This window comes from Asparagus officinalis, chromosome 5, assembly GCF_001876935.1.
Source record: "Asparagus officinalis chromosome 5, Aspof.V1, whole genome shotgun sequence".
Lineage (NCBI taxonomy): Eukaryota > Viridiplantae > Streptophyta > Magnoliopsida > Asparagales > Asparagaceae > Asparagus > Asparagus officinalis.
Genome location: NC_033798.1, coordinates 1,505,705 through 1,523,734, shown reverse-complemented (window position 1 = coordinate 1,523,734; position 18,030 = coordinate 1,505,705). Strand labels below are relative to the sequence as shown.

General features: G+C 33.8%; 1 protein-coding gene across 1 annotated transcript in view; it reads right to left on the bottom strand.

Moving 5' to 3' along the window:
- LOC109844014 (flowering time control protein FY) overlaps positions 7,294-18,030 on the bottom strand; it is a gene marked incomplete at its 5' end in the record, with an annotated part of 28,033 nt that continues 17,296 nt past the window's right edge. The window contains 6 exons of the mRNA XM_020413020.1: positions 7,294-7,744; positions 8,436-8,690; positions 9,556-10,085; positions 10,170-10,258; positions 15,771-15,860; positions 16,341-16,419. Of these exons, the coding sequence (XP_020268609.1) occupies positions 7,634-7,744; positions 8,436-8,690; positions 9,556-10,085; positions 10,170-10,258; positions 15,771-15,860; positions 16,341-16,419 (1,154 nt within the window). The remainder of the gene's footprint in view (positions 7,745-8,435; positions 8,691-9,555; positions 10,086-10,169; positions 10,259-15,770; positions 15,861-16,340; positions 16,420-18,030) is intronic.

The window sequence follows — 18,030 nt, the reverse complement described above, 5'->3', positions numbered from 1 at the left end:
GTCGAGTGGTACTTATCCACGAAGGAAATAATAGCCGGGAGGATGATTCACCAAGGAACAATCGTCCAAGTCTCGGGATCTAAGACCAAGCTTAGATCCGGAGTACGTCTGCGTAGATCTGAGATTCGGTCCACTCGAACACCTGCCTTATTTGGGGTTGACGATCGTCGAGCACAGATCTGGATGAACAAGTCCTGAAGTCCCAAAGCTTGGATCCTTTTTAAGTTCTGAGTCTCCAATCCAGCAGGGCTTCGCCTCTCCAAATTTTCAACCTTTCAAATGAACCAACCCCTCTCCTATTTATAGCCAAGCGTCACTGTGCCCGTTGTGCACGTGTGGCACCTATAGATGGCCGGCCACCTCAAGGTGGCTCGGCTCATGCCGAGCCACCTCAGGGTGGTGTGCTCTGGCCGAGCCACCTTGAGGTGGCTCGGTTTGGGGCGAGCCCCTCCGGGTGTTGCTTTCCGTTGTTTTTCGTTGTGTCCGTCTCTTGTTCTGTCCGTGATTCGATTGAATTAGACTCTGATTTGTTGATCTGATTTGGCAGTAAATCCGGATCCTGATTAGGCAGTAAATCCATTTCTGAGTTCGAGTCCGAAACTGATCTTGATTCGATCGTGATTCGTCCGAGTCTGCCCTTGGTTGGATGACTCGTTGACTCTTCAACACTTGGCTTGATTCCAAGCGCGAATGGATGTATTCCGTGGCTTGCGTGCGATTTCGTCCGATCTCGTTTGCCTCGTTGGTTCGTCGGTTTGTGCCGAGCTGTGCTAGGGACCTATAAGCAATTTATATGCCTACAGATACCCCCTCCAAAGTATTTCAGTCTCGTTCTTTTATAGAAGAGTCTGGAATACTTGGATATGATCGTCCCAACCTTCAGTCGGTGTAATGGGACTTTGGAATGACTTCCGTTCTTGATTCCTTCAATCTTCCAGGCTATTCGGTGCTTTGTCGAATGTCTGTAAGAGTTCGGTGCTGCATTTATGTCTGACCGTTGTCGGAATTTTAAATTAAAGTCGATTCTGATTTTTTTATCTTTAGCTGACCATCGATTGTTGGCTCGAGTTGCTTAGATCTGATCGGATCTAGATCTCGCGGTGGTCCACGGATAAACCCCGGCGCAGGCAAAGAACCACAAAAGCGAGTGACCGCAAAACAGGAGCTCGTGATTTGTTCGACACAAAAGGAGAAAGTTGTCATCTTTGTTTATTTTTCTTTGATTTTCATTGTAACCGGATCTAAAAAAAGACCGGATCTTTTGTAACTCAAAAAGTTATTATTTAAGATGACAATGGAATCAATTACAAAGAAAGCTACGATTTTTCCCGTGAACATTCGTGAAGGCCAAAATTCAAGATTTCATGAACTATACCCATGAAAGTTAGATATTTTTATTCGTTTCATTCCATTGGCAAATATTTTTTGGAGTCTAGATTTCACGTTTTCATGAGCTATTGCCTACAATTTTTGGTCATTTCAGTCGTTTAGACCAATTGGTAAATAATTTTGTTGAGTGTAAAATTTACAATTTCATGAGTATAGGTCATGATTTTAGACATTTTTACTCGTTTCTACATATTAGTAAATAATTTCGTGAAGTCCAAAATTTATTATTTCATGAGCTATAACACACGATTTTTGGCTATTTTTAATCTTTCTAGCTTGCTAGCAAAGTAGTCCAAAATTTATGATTTCATGACCTATAACCAATATTTTTGGCCATTTTTCATTCATTTCCACCTATTGACGAATACATTCATGGAGACAAATTTCATGATTTTATGAGCTATATAACCCATGATTTTTGTCCAATTTATTCATTTCATCTCATCGACAAAATAATTTTTCGGAGTCAGAGAATTCCAATTTCAAAAGCTATTACTCATTTTTTTTACCATTTTAAATGTTTCGACCAATTTGGAAATAACTTTACAGAGTCCAAATTTCATGATTTCATGAGCTATAATCCTTAATTTTTGGCTATTGTTAGTAATTCTGGCATAGTTAAAAATAATTTTATGGAGATCAAAGTTAAATATTTCATGAGCTATAATCCATGGTTTTTTGCTATATTTAGTTGTTTCAACCCATTGGTAAATAATTTCAGGAGAAAAAAGTTTAAGATTCCGTGAGCTATAATCCATGATTTTGGATATTTTTAATTATTTCTACCTATTAGTAAATAATCTTGTGAAGTCCAATGTTCACGATTTCATGAGGTATAACCCATAATTTTTAGCTATTTTTAATCACTTTGACCCACTGGCAAATAATTTTGTAGAGTATAAAATTCATTATTTAATGATCCATAACCCATAAAATTTTGACATTTCAGACGATTCTAGCCATTGACAAATAATTCCGCGAATGCCAAAATTCATGATTTCATGAGATATAACTCATAATTTTGGGTCCTTTTTAGTCATTTTGACATGTTGGTAAATAATTTCACCAAGTACAAAATTAAAAATTTCATGAGCTATTGCCCATGATTTTGGATATTTTTAGTCATTTCTACTTATTAGCAAATAACTTCGTGGAGTCTAAAGTTAAGGATTTCGTAAGCTATAACCAATAAATTTTTAACCATTTTTAATCATTTCGACTTGCTGGAAAGTGATTCTGTGTAGGCAAACATTTATGATTTCATGTGCTAGAGAACCAGTGTTTTTTAGCTATTTTTATTCATTTCTACTCATTGATAAACAATTTCACAAAGGCTAAAATTTATGATTTCATGAGCTATAAACCACGGCTATTAGTCATATTTATTCATTTCATCCAATTCACGAGTAATTTTTCAAGGTCCAAAACTCAATTTTCAAGAGCCAGTACACATGCTTTTTGGCCATTTCAAAAGTTTCAAAAATTAGCAAATAATTTGTGGAGTCAAAAGTTCACAATTTCATGAACCATAATCCATGATTTTGGCTATTTTAGTAATTCTGATATATTAGAAAATAATTTTGCGTAGGCTAAAATTTAATATTGCATCTGCTGTAACCAACGATATTTGGCCATTTTTATTTATTTTGACTCATTAGCATATAATTTCGTGAAATTTAAAATTTACGATTTCATGAGCTATATTTTCGATGATTTTTTTGCCATTTTTAGTTATTTCTACACATTACAAAATGATTCAATGGAATCTAAATCTGATGGTTTCATGAGTTATAATCCATGATTTTTTGGCTATTTTTAGTTAGAGTTTGACCTTGTGACGCCTCTGGTTTCAACAAGGCTGCAGTCTAAGGTGAAACTAAGAATGTCAAACATGCCATGCACTACACCGTGCAATAGGATGTTTCACCATAATAATTACTATCTATCTAGTAAAATCAATAACAGGTGTAGGTACAAAACATGCTAGAGAAAATATACAGAAGAAATACTAAACGACACATATTCTGAAGAAATCATCATCACTGAAATAAATAGACAAATCTCTGAGAGAAATAACATCTGACTGAATACAAGTGTCTCGACATAGGAAATCAAATGAAATGAAATTTAGGCACATCGCCTTTACAAAACTAGAATGATAACTCAAATATTCATAAACACGTCTACTGTGGAGTTCTGACATAAACTACTAACAATATAGATAAATAACTGCTAGAGCAATTCCATCAACCTACGGCTCTCCGTGCACCTGGCTCGTTACCTGAAAGGGGGGAAACAACGAGCGTCAAGCGCTAGCGAGTAACATCTCAACCAACCTCTGGGGAAGGGCTAGAAGAAAGAAAAATAGTTGTTAATACATATAGATAGTCAATCATCTACTCCGAAATAAAATGGTGGTTTGATATTTAGAAATTTACAACACGAGCATAGGTACGTCTCTCGTTAGCTCAAATTATAAATAGCTAAATACCAAATACAAAAAAAAAACTACAACGTTGAGCAATAAAGAAATATAGCTCCATCTCCAACCATAATATCAATGACCTGTCAGATGTCAAATACGTGCCCAACTCGTGGACTGAAATAGGTAAATGTCTAATACATGCATGAACTGCAAAAGCTTAAAGTCCAACACGACGAGTATAATGGATTATAGTCCAATACGAGGACTTCAATGGATTATAATCCAACACGAGGACTTTAATGGATTATAGTCCAATACGAGGACTTCAACATGAAAGTAATATAAAAAAAATCAGCATATTTACTACTCACTCTCGTGCCTCGGTGAGTAAATCTAAAACTCGTGTCTGTAGTCAACTCATATATGCAAATCGCAGTGTATTATAATCCCATATAACCTAGGTGTCTCGCCAACCACACAAACTTATGCAACAACATGAACATGCAGAAAATTCCCCAGCGATCGACCGTGAAGAGACAGAAACCTTTCTATAGGTTTCTGCTCCTCAACGTTGATTCAAAAGCCATTATGCGACGATTCTATATACTACAAATCCTATATACGTGATTTAGCATTTCTAGAATATGTAAAAAAAAATACAATCTAATCACTATAGACAAAAAAAACCTTTTTAAACACATGTATGCATGTCGACACGTTTGAAAACAATTATCTTTCTTTCAAAACTCTTGTTAGGAAAATTTTCAGATCTAGATCTGCATAAAGAAATTTGTGGGTGGTCTTTATTAACTGAAAACTTGTTCTTTTTGCAACATACAATATAAAGATCTATCTTTATACATAAAATAGCATTTTAGGCTTATAAAACACAGTAAAAACTTTATTAAAAACATTTAAAACATAGGTGTAGGATTGGGTGAGATGAAACTCGCCCGAGGGGTGTTGATGAACTCCCAAAAACGAGTGAGAACGATTCTCCTTCGTTGAACACCGATGGATCTCGCGTCAGCTCCTCCAAGAATCGCCAAAGAAAGGGGGTTTAGGGTTTGAGAGAGAGAGAGAGAGGAGGAGGAGGGGGCTGAGACTATTAGGGTTTAAAAGAGGGTTCTGAGAGCTTCAAAACGGATATATATACTTAGGTATACTCCCGGGTTCGGTATAAACAAAACCAACCCGAAACAGAGACAATCCTGGCGTCTGCACGCCCAATAGTCGACCGTATAGAAACCTGCACACAGGCTGGGGTTCGGTATATTGGCGATAACTTTCTCGCCCGATCTCCGAATGAGGTGATTTAAATTTTGTTGGAAATCTATTGAAGAGACCTACAACTTTGATCTTTTATACTTTCTCAGATTCTAACTGAATTAGTGCGTAAAAATATAAAAACTCATAACTGATCATAAATCTCAAATTTCTCTTTCGACCTTTGTGCATGTCTTGCACATATGCACTCATATATTCACAAATATATATTGAATTGATCTCAAAGCAATTCTTATCATATTCAAACATCAAAATATATTATTTTTCACCATATAACATATTTATCATTATTTATCATAAAATATTCAAAATTTTGGGGTTTTATAGTTTTGTGTGCTATAAATCATAATTTTTGGTTACTTTTAGTTATTTTTACAAGTTGGTAAATAATTTCTTGGACGCCAAAATTCATGATTGTGTGAGCAATAATCCACATTTTTTGTCATTTTAGTCATTTTGACCTACTAGCAAAATATTTTATGATGTTCATAATTCACTATTTCATGGGCTATATAATCCATGATTTTTGGCAATTTCTAGTCGTTTTGAGCCATTGACATGTAATTTCACGGAGACTAAAATTTACGATTTTATGGGCTATAACCCATGATATTTAGCCATTTTTGTTCGTTTTGACCTACTATTAAATATTCTCACAGTGGCCAACATTCACGATTTTTTGAGCTATAAACCACAATTTTTTTGTTATTTATAGTGCTTCATCCCGTGGGTAAATAATTTTATGGAGGGAAAAATTCATGATTTTTTCATTTACATCCCATGTTTTTTGGTCAGTTTTACTCGTTTCGACCTCTTACCAAATAATTTTACAAGGTTCAAAATTCATAATTTCATAAGCTATGTAATCCACATTTTTTGGTCATTTTGTAGTCGTTTTCGCCCATAAGTAAATAATTTCATGGAGACTAAAAATTATGATTTCGTGGGCTATAACCCATGGTTTTTGGCTATCTTTTGTTGTTTTGACCCATTGTTAAATATTTTTGCAGTGGCCAAAATTCATAATTTTGTGAGTTATAAACCACATTTTGGTTATTTATAGTTATCACGACATGTGCATAAATAATTTCTCGGCTGCCAAAATTCATGATTTTGTAAGCTATAATCCACATTTTGGCCATTTTTAATTGTTTTAACCACTTGGCAAATAGTTTTACGAGTTTTAAAATTCACAATTTTATGAGCAACACGTCACAAATTTTGGCTATTTATAGTCATTTTGACCCTTCGACTAAAATTTATGATTTTTATGCGTTATAACCTATGATATTTGGTCATTTTTAATGTTTTGGACTTCCTATCCATTATTTTCGCAGTAGTCAAAATTCACGATTTTGTGAGTTATAAACTACAATTTTTGATTATCTATAATCGTTTCGCCCCATGGGTAAATAAACTCTTGGAGGCAAAAATTCATGATTCCTATTTGGATTGAGCATAAATGGACTAGAATTTTGGGTTATGGCTCATAAAATCATTAATTTTAAATTCATAGAACAAGCGAAAATGGAGTCGAAGCTGTAGCTCATAAAATTATGAATTTTAGACTCCGCTTAACTTTTTACCATTTGGTTGAAACAATCAAAATATAATAAAAATCATAGGTTATAGCTCATGAAACTTGTGAATTTAAAACTTCATTTAATTATTTACTATTAGGTCAAAATAAACAAAAATAAACAAAACTTGTAGGTTTTTTAACAAATAATTTCATAAATATTTGAGCTATATTTTTTCATGTTTTTGTATGGACCCAGGCAATGAAGTGAATGAAAAGACTAAAGAACAGTCTCTTCTTTCGCTGTCTCAGTATCATTAATCCCTGAATTGAATAATGTTGGTATTACTGTGTACCAAATTGCATTCAAGACTGAGCACTGTCCCAGTATCATGAACCCCTGAATTGAATAATTTTTGCACTAACGCGTATCAAATTGCATTCAAGATGAACTTGCAAGCTCGATCATTATAAATTCATGATTTCCTTATTTCAACGAGACTGAGAATCAAGTTTGGGGCTTTCCAGCTGCACAGAAGAAATTATCTCCGCCAGATGATCTTCACCAGATGTTTCGCAAAGTTTCACTTGCGTAGCCGCATAATAAATATTATTGAGGTTTCTCGTTTCTCTTCCAAAATGCAATGTTATCATCAGCACCGAGGCACAAACGTATCATAAAGCAACATGGCATACCACCGACAGTAACAAATTTGATGTTCTGTTAAACAATCTACCTTATTTAACAAACAGCACACAAGAACAGCAACAAAATGTACTAAATTTTTTTTGGAAGTATCACTAAAACCTCCAGAGCATAAAAAGAAGATAACAAACAACATTGCTGCTGTACATTTTCATCAAAACAAATCAGCAGCAAATGGGTTTCTGAAACATTACAAAGCTCAGCAACATGTAAAGCTTCTCTCCTAACCTTAACAACCTAGGCTATTTCCATCCTTAGATTCTCGTTGATGAATGTTTGAAATTCTATCTCCATTAAGATGTCGAACTCATTGTTGTGGTGCTGAACCTTGCGGTAGCGGCGGTGGAGGCGGTTGTGGAAGCCCCATATTTGCACCTCCGAGTCCCATCCCAGGACCTCGCCCATCCATCATTCCAGGCTGCAATCAAAATCGACTCAAGGGCGTTAAGCTATGGAAGTAGACAAATTACACATGAAACAAATCCAATAGGATGCATATGAAAAAGGGTTTGCAGGAAACTACTATAAACTATTTTTATTAGAGAAAACTACTACAAACTTTAAAATCAGTAGAAAACTCTCTTAATGGTGTTAAAGACACGGTTCAATGGAACTGTCTCATCTGTGGTCATTATCTCTAATAAAATAGGGGGTTATTTCACAAAACTACCATAAACAATTTTATTAGAGAAGAGTACTGCAAACTTCAATCAGCAGAAAATAACACAATGCTATACAAGTAGTTTTATGATAAATATGCAAAATTCCATGGTAGTTTATATCACATAATATAAAGTTTATGGTAGTTCACCTATTTCATCTGAAAATTTATGGTACTTTTAAAAAGCATAATAAAAATCAAGGCAGTTATTTCATGTTCAGTTTTTTTAAAAAAGTTTGTCGTATTTTCTGCTGATGTGAAAGTTTAAGACATTTTTCTCAAAGAAGTACAGTTTATGCCATTTTCGTGCAAAACCTATATTAATTCATGATTATTTTATGATATTTACCTTATAATAATTTAGCCTGGTTTTTCTGTAACATGTTCGTGCTACTTCCGCGAAATTTATCCCAAAAAAGACATTTTAAGCAGAGAAGGAACTACATACTTGGAAGGTGTTTAATCCTGGAATCTGTGACATTTGCCCACCTTGAGGCGGCCGATTAAACATGCCGCCCATAGGAAAAGTTTGTACACCACCTGCACCCGGTGCACCCTGAATATTTGTCAAGTTATTTGGAAACCCCGCAACATTAGGTGGAAGGTTACTAGAGGAAGGAGGGCCTGAATGCATCTGATTAAGACCCATCACATGTCCTTGTGGCATTGGAGATATCATTTGATTTGATGAACCCTGCATTGCCTGTAGATTCATGTAAGTTCATTAATTTTTTTCGGACTTCATCAGAACAGTGATCAGTAACATGCGCATGATCGCTTATGAATATGACAGAAGTGATTGGATGAGAAAAACTCCTTAAAACTCGTAAAACATCAAGACAATATTTAGATGAGATTCAATATATAAAAGTTACAGGGGCTTGAAGAGAGAAGGGGAAAAAAAAAGAGATTGATAAATTTTCTTTACAGGCGATTTCAACAATAATCCTGCATTCTGAAGAGATGGTTCATATTTTATGGATTTTGCGTCGGTTTAAGTAAAATGCATCTTGACATTTGACACTTAATAAAAACAAATAAAGAAGGAAAATATTTCTACAAAAATATATACATTTCAACCCATCTTAAACACCTGATGCTTTATTTAATTTTTAATTAGTAATTTGTGATATTACTTCCTAACTTTCATGTTTTGATATTAGATGAAATTCAATGAATCAAGCAAGTTAGATTAAGTAACAATAGACCCAAAAAACCGGCAGCACCAAAAATGTTAAAATTTTAGATCTTGGCCTCCTTCCCTTAAACAATTAGGACTAAAGCCTACAGGCTTTCCTCAAGGTAAAGAAACATATGAGTAAATGAATTAGATCAAAATATAAAAAAATTCACATCCACAGCATCTTTCTGCATGATCTTTCCCAAAATAAACTATTGTAAACTATCTGATTTTAACTTTGTATTCTTAAATATATGACCAATTGCTTAGCCCCCCAACTACTGTCCATCTTTCCTATTCCTTTTCTTTTCATTCTATTATCTTGTTTTTCTTACTATATCCACAGACCACGTTTCACAGAACTACAAGTGATATGACATAGAATTACCATTGGATTTTGCATAGACATGGGCATGGATCCAGGTATTGAGGAAGGCACGGAACCAGGCATGCCAAGTTGCTGAACTTGAGGTGGTTGACCAGGAGGAGGGCGCGGCATATGAGGATGTGGAAGAAGCTGTAAATGTGGTGGAGGCTGCATCTGGTTCATATTTGATGGTGGTAGAGGAAGTTGGACCACTTGTTGCGGAAATGAAGATGGTTGCTGCTGCTGTTGATGTTGCTGAGGTTGGTATTGCTGATAAGCTTGCTGCTGTCCAGATGCCAGAAGAGACGGATGAGGTCCAGGTGGAAGAGGAGGTGCTCCAGGAGGTAGAAGACCCGGAATAGCTGGCCTCTGTTCTCCCTGATCAGAACCATCCAGCGATTGGGCAGATAATGGCATGGCAACTCCAATTCCAGGAATATTTCCCTCATTTCGAGACAATCCAGGAGCAAAAGGTCCTGGAGTTGGTGGAGGTTCTGGTACTGGGAATCCACTCATCATACGACCAGAGAGAAGATTCTGGTCTCCATAACCTGGAAAACTTAGTAAAGATACATAAGATAAGAAAATATTACATGAAGAAGGCTGAAGGTAGGGGGAAAAAACAATGGAAGAACCTTGATTGTAACCACCACTGTATCTGTCACGAGCTGTATCTCCAGGTCTGTTTCTGCACCAAAACTTGGTAGTGTGATCATTGCTACCACTGCATAAGACATATAATATTTGGTAAATCAATAGATTTGATTCAGTAACTCTGTAATCCATAGCCATTTTCAGTTCAATATTACTGTAACTATCATGTGGAAGGAAACTATTTGGAGAACAAAGGAAACAAGTATATGATCAAAGTATAACGCGCAGCTACATCCAGTTTTCATTAAGCATGTGAATTCCATTAAATGAAAAAAAGGTTAAGAGGTATTTCTTTACCAAAGTTACGCAACAAAAGGTAAATGAAGAGTGACTTCAAACTTATCAATAAGCATAAAGAAGAGCATAAAGAAAAACTAAGAAAGAGGCAAACCCAAAAGTAAAAATAATTCCCAAGGAGAGTCTACTATTGACAATGGTTGCAAAGATTGCGAAAGACACTGATACACAGAACGGACATAACTATAGTAGCTTATAGCAATCAAAGGAACGCCAAAGGACAATGATTATATAAACAGCTAGTTTCACGATCATCAACATGATGAGAGGGATGTGATCTGTCCTAATAAGCTAATTCATTATGATATACTAACACCAGTTGAATTAGACAACAGTAGCCAACATATTCATTGCACTTCTGCCATTTGAATTCTAATTACCGTAGGCAAAAGTCAAATAACATGTGGCACTCCAACCACAAGCCGAATCTGAGAACAGTATGCAACACGTCCATTGCACTTCTCAGTGCCATGCAAAAAATAAATTTTCAATAGCTCAAACACTACTGCAAGTACTTCCATTCTAGTCAAGTGGGGGCAGTGCTAGCATAATATTCTAAAACCAAAAGCACTATTTGCAACGAGGATGCTTGATGCACCATAAAAGAAAACTTTGTTTAGATCTTATAGAACAAATTAAAAACTAATTCAAAAAATAAGAAAACAACACAATAAGTATGTGTATGTCATGAGCTATATAGCACATGATTTTTGTCCATGTTTGACTCTTCGATACAACGACAACTGAGTTTGTCCTTAAAAATTCGCAATTTTCATGGGTTAGTTTTGTACCTTGAGCGATCAACCGGAGAGGGGGAAATGGAAGGGGATGGAGAGTAGGGATAAACCTATGATTTTCGTCTATTTTTGTTCATTTCGACCGCATAGCAATGAAGTAAGCATACTTCAAAATTACGATTTTCAAGGGGCTATAGCCCACGATTTTTGTCTGTTTTTCATTCGTTTTAACCCAATAACAATTAAGTACATACTTCAAAATTCGTGATTTTATGCACCCCCACGATTTTGTCTAAATCTATTTAGCTCAACCCAATGGTAATTAAGTACACATAATTCAAAATTCACGATTTTATGCGCGCCCACGATTATCATATATTATCCATATTTTAAAATTTATAATTTTCAAGAGCTATAACTCATATTTTTTTTTCCAACCCGATAGCAATTAAATTGGTGTAACTCGAAATTCGTAATTTTCATGGGCTAAAAGCTATCCATTTTTCTGTTCATTTCAGCCTAATGGCAATTAAGTACGCATACTTTAAATTTGGTATTAATCTAATGGCATTTAAATATGAATAATTAAAAATAGACAATCCATAATTTTTGTTCATTTTTTTTTCATCTCGATCCCATGCAAATCAACTACACACTTCAGACTTGGCGATTTTCATGAGCTATGACTCACGATTTTTATTTATTTTTGTTCATGTCAACATCGTGACATTTAAGCAGGAAAATTCACGATTTTCATATGTTTCACAGCCCATGATTTTTTATGAATTTTTTCGCTTCTATGACAATTAAATACACATACTTCAAAATTAGAAATTGACATGGGCTAAATAACTCACAATTTTTGCCTATATTCACAATTCGTGATTTTCATCTATTATAGTTCATGACTTTCCATTTCAATGCTATAGGAATTAATTGTGCGAACTTCAATATTTACGATTTTCATAGGATATAACCCACAGTATTTGTCCATTATCATTCATTCCACCTAATAGCAAATAAGCACGCATACTTTAAAGTTCATAATTTTCGATATCTATAGATCATGATTTTTGTCTATTTTTGTTCATTTCAATGCCGCAAGAATTAATTGTGTGAAGTACAAAATTCACAATTTCTTTTCCATTATTAGTCATTCGATCCAATGATAATTAATTATGACTACTTCAAAATTCGCTATTTTGATATGTTATAACCACAATTTTGTTACCTTTTTTGTTCAGTCCTAATATTAAGTACTAATACGTACTTCAAAACTTGTGATTTTCTTGAGCTATAACTTACGGTTTTTATCAACTCATTTTTCAACCAAATGATAAGTACGCATACTTCAAAATCCCCGGACTTCAATATTCATGAATTTCATGGGCTATACACGTGATTTTTATCTATTATTATTCATTTAACACAACGGTAATTAATTATGAGTATCTCAAAATTTGCGATTTTCATAGATTATATCCCTTGATTTTGGCAATTTTTGCACGTTTCATCCCATAACAAGTAACAATATTAACAATATGTACTTCCAATTTCGCGTATTGAACGGACTATAACCCATGATTTTTTTTTTCATCCAAATGGCAAATACGTATGCATACTTTCAAAATAAGTGATTTTCATGGTTTCGTCCATGACCTTTGTCCATCTTTTTATTTTCGATCTCATAGCAATTAATTGTGCTAACTTTAATTTTCACGATTTTTATGAACTATAACCCCTAATTTTTGTCTATTATCATTCATTCAACACAATGGCAATTAATTGTGTACTTCAAAATTCTCGAATTTTGATGGATTTTAACGCATAATTTCACAATTTTTTATCATTTCATTTTAATAAAGTAATAATAAGTACTTCAAAATCTTGAATCTTGTATTCAATAAGCTATATAACCTACGATTTTTATCAATTCGATTTTCAACCAAATGACATAAATATGCATACATCCCAAATTAGTGATTTCTATGGTTTATAAATCATGGTTTTTGTCCATTTTTGTTAGCTTCGCAAAAGCAATTAGTTATGTGAACTTTAATTTTCGTGATTTTCATGGGCTATATCCCATGATTTTTGTTCATTATCATTCATTCGACCTAATGACAATTAATAATGAGCAAGTATAAAATTTGCAATTTTGATAGGTTATACCGACAATTTTAATTATTTTTGTTTATCTTCTCCCAATGCCAAAGTAATAATACATTCTTGCAATTTTACAATTTCATGAGCTATATAACTCTTTTATTAATTTTTAATTTTGACCAAATGGCAAATAAGTATGTGTATTTCAAGATTCGTGATTTACATGAGCTATAGTCCATGATTTTTGTTCATTTCAAAGCCACTTAATTGTATGAACTACAATATTCACAATTTTCGTAGCCTATTAACACATGGTTTTTGGCAATTATCAATCTTTCAACCTAATAACAATTGATTATTGACTACTTCAAAATTGATAATTTTGATGGTTTATAACTGATAATTTTGACAATTTATGCTTGTTTCATCCCAATAATATGTAACATTATGTTCTTCAACACTAACGATTTTCATGAGCTATAACCTTAGTTTTTGTCAAAAAAATTTGGCCAAATAGCAAGTATGTGTACTTCAAAAAAAACATGGTGTGTTTCCAAATTCGCAAACCTCAGTATTCATCATTTTCATTCATTCATTCAACACAATGGAAATAATTATGAGTACTTCAAAATTCGCGATTTTGATAAGTTATAACTCATGATTTTGGCAGTTTTTGTACATTTGGTCTAAATGACATGTAATAAAACATAGTTCTAATTTTGTGAATTTAATGAACTATAATCCACAATTTTTATCAATTTTGGTGTGAACATATTGAAGTTCTATTAAACCTTGCATTTTGGGTGTGTTTATTTCATTTCTAGACGTTATATTTATAGTTGCTTATATCATATAGTCTAATTATGTATTTATTTCATCGATATTAGATGGAGCGTAAGGCTTATATTTGATAATGGTGTAGAATCTCGAATCAATTATACTCGAAAGCAAAAGAGTCTTTTATCAATTTTCCATTTTAACATTATGTTGTACATTTTAGCTTTTTTGTGCAACTGCATGTTTTTTTATCTTTCACTCTCCCCTTATTACCTGTCGATGAATGAAGTTGTCAGTATTGTCATCCATCATTTTCAACAACCACACTAACACATCATCACATTGATTATCAAATTTTGCTCTCATATTTCATGTCCTCTAAATTTGTGATTTCCATGCACTATGCCGCTATAGCACACGATTTTTGTCCATTTTTATCACTTCGACATAGTAAAATTTAGCATGCAAACTTGGAAATTTACGGTTTTCATGGGCTACAATCAAGGTTTTAGATATCGGTTATCGGTGATTTATCAGACAGTCAAGATCCATACCGGATAGCGGATATCGGGATTATATCGAGGATAAGTAGTATTTATCAGAGTGACATTACCGGATGGTGATATACATAATGTAATATTCTAAAATGTAATCTAATCATACTTAATAAAACATAAACATACCAAAATGTAAATAATTATGTTTAGGATCACTAACCAATGGAAAAAAATCGGGTCGGGTTAAGTTTAAAGTGTATTAACTAGGTGCTTGTTGCCCGAAATCAGAACTCAAACCAAAGGCAGATAATTCCGATTTTTCGCTGATAATATCGACGACAACTCACTTTATCGTCGCATTATCGGCGATAAATATCTAAAAATAATAACCGATTTAGAATCAAACTTATCATAGCAGAAGGCCCTCAAAACTGATAATCGTCGATAATATTGGTTTATCAGTCGATATATAAAACATTGGCTACAATCCATGATTTTGGTCCATTCTTGTTCATTTTGACCCAATAAGTTTTCGTGAAACATGAATGTATGATTATATTTATATATAGTCAGATTATCTATCTGTTTCATCAATACTAGATGGAGCGTCGATATTTGATAATGGTGCAGAATTTCAAAAGGAAATAAAAGTTCAAATATATTAGGGAACAGAAGAGTTTTTATCAAGTTTCCTATTTGACATTATATTGTACAAGTTATTTGTTCTTTTTGTTCATCTGCATATTTTTTGTCCTCCACGTATTATGTGTCGATGAATGAAACAGCCGTCATTTGTCTTCTATCATTTTCAACAACCAAACTATCACATCATCAGATTGACTCTCAAGTCTTACTTTCATAATTCATTGTCCTATTACTCAATGACTATGATTTCTTTTGTTTTCTTTCTTAAATGAGAAAAGCATGGTTCATCCATGCAGGTATTTCTTCTATAGAAAGAAGTTAGGTTCCTCATCAGAATGACCTTTTGCTCCTTCCTGTCCCCATCATTCAACTATTGAATTGCTAACATAGTGACATTTAATTACAGATAAATGAGAACATTAATTTAAATGCAAAGAAGTAGACAAAAACTGATTAAGTGTTAGGAGCATCATATCCTTGATAACCATTAGCAAGCAACAAAGGCCCCCTGAGTGTTTCTTACCTGCAAAGTAAATAACCAACCGGATGCCAAGCAAGATCCCAGACGCTACTTTCATGTGCACCAGGAATTTCAACCTGTGGGGTTTCCTGCCTGCAGACAATATCATAGAACGACTTAGATGTCTTCCTGGCATATGATTGTAAACAAAAAACAGTTCAAGGCGATAAAATGGCATGTATTGGTCCAGTGCACAAGATACTAATAGCTTATTTTCCTATTGAGTTTTTGACCCTAGGCAGCACTAGAATCTCAATTGATACACATGACATGATGTAATCCTAGTATATCTAAAATTTGCACGCTAGTACACCCAAGACTTTTGCATCTGTGTCCCCTGCTCACATCTGTGCAACAAAGAAAAGAAGGCTGGAAAGCACCAAGTATTATTTAGACATGAAAGTGTAATATGTGCATCCAACAATATCAGGATCCAGATATTATAAGAAAATCAGTAGCCATACGAATGCCTTGAAATCTTATGTTTTGAGTCATTCCCAATTTTTACATTTCGAAAAAGTTAAATGACAGAATGGTGAAGTAAATAAGAATGAATAAAAAGAGAAGGATTACCCGACAAGCCAATGAAAGATCGATCCATCATAACTCCCGCTGACAAAGTATTCTTCATGAAATGGATGCCAAGCCAAAGCTAGTAAATAGAAAGCAATCCGTCCAAGAATGTGAGTGTCTAACTACAAAACTAACACATTATGCCCTCATATGTCATGAACAAAACAGCAGATGAACAAATGCCACATAGGTGAATTAATACCCTTATTATGGCAAAAGATCAAGAGACCTACTTAATTTTCATTATAGTACACCTACAAAAGGAATTCTCAAAAGTTCAAACAGTGATAATGTAACCTTTTAAAATATTTTTTTAAACCATGTTTTTTCTTATGAACAATTAACAAATTAGCAATGAAAAATAAAGTAGAAACTTAGCTAGCTTGATAATTCTGTTCAGAGAGAAATGCCATTCATGGATCAAGATTTTAGAAATAACGTCTTCAGCTAGTTTTGCATGCAATGATCTAAAAAACGGACAGCCTAAGCGCTCGCCTAGGCGGTGCCTGCTTTCTGAAGTAAAAGAAATTCAAACTTTAAACCCGTACCCGCTACCCGAAAACCAAAACCCAAACCAAACTTTAACCTAAACTCTCTCTCTCCCCTTCTCTATTCACACCCACCTGCCACTCTCTCCTCTGTCTCTCACCCTCTCTCACATCTCACCCTCTCCAGCTCTCCCGCACCCGCTGGACCCCCGCCAGACCTCCACCGGACCTCCGCCAGAACTCCGCCACCACCGGACCAACTCCCGCCGGCCTTCAGGTGAGATTTTCAACTTTTTTATTATTATTAAACTGTTATTCAAGCTTATTTACTGTTTTAGACCAATATTTCACTCATAACCTGTTTTTTCAATTTAAATAGTTGATTTTGTTCAATTTAGTTTAATTAATTAGTTTAATTAGTTGAATTAAGATAGTTTTAGTTAATTTCTGTTGATTTTAGTTTAATCTTGTTCAATTTTAGTAAATTTTAGTTTAATAATTAGTTTAATTTTTGTTACTTTCAGTTTAATCTTGTTCAATTTTAGTTAATTTCAGTTTAATCAATTAGTTTAATTAGTTAATTTAGTTTAATTAGTTAATTTTCGTTAATAGTAGTTAATTTTAGTTTAATCTTGTTCAATTTTAGCTAATTTTAGTTACTTTTAGTTTAATCAATTAGTTTAATTAGTTAATTTTAGTTTAATCTTGTTTAGTTTTAGTTAATTACCTAATTTAGTTTAATTAATTAGTTAATTTTAGTTAATTGTTGTTAATTTCAGTTTAATCTTGTTCAACTTTAGTTAATTTAGTTTAATTAGTTAATTTTAGTTTAATCTTGTTCAATTTTAGTTAATTTTAGTTTAATCTTAGTTAATTTTATTTAATTGACTTGTCATGATTGGATGATTTAATGATTTGATCTATGAATGGTTTGTTTGTTTAATTGTTGTGATGTAGAATGTCGGATATTCCTCCTAAAGAATCTGTGGGTTCCACCTCTATTCCCGCAAAAGCCCCTATGAAAGATAAAAGAAACTCGGGAGATATTGGTTGGGAGTTTGGGTTTCTTCCGGATCCAATTGATTTAAACTTGGTGCAATGTAAATTGTGGTCGCAAAAGATGAAGGGGGGGTCTTTAGATTGAAGCAACATCTTGTTGGCAAAGGAAAAGTTGCATAAAGTGCTCTAAGATTTTGGCTGCT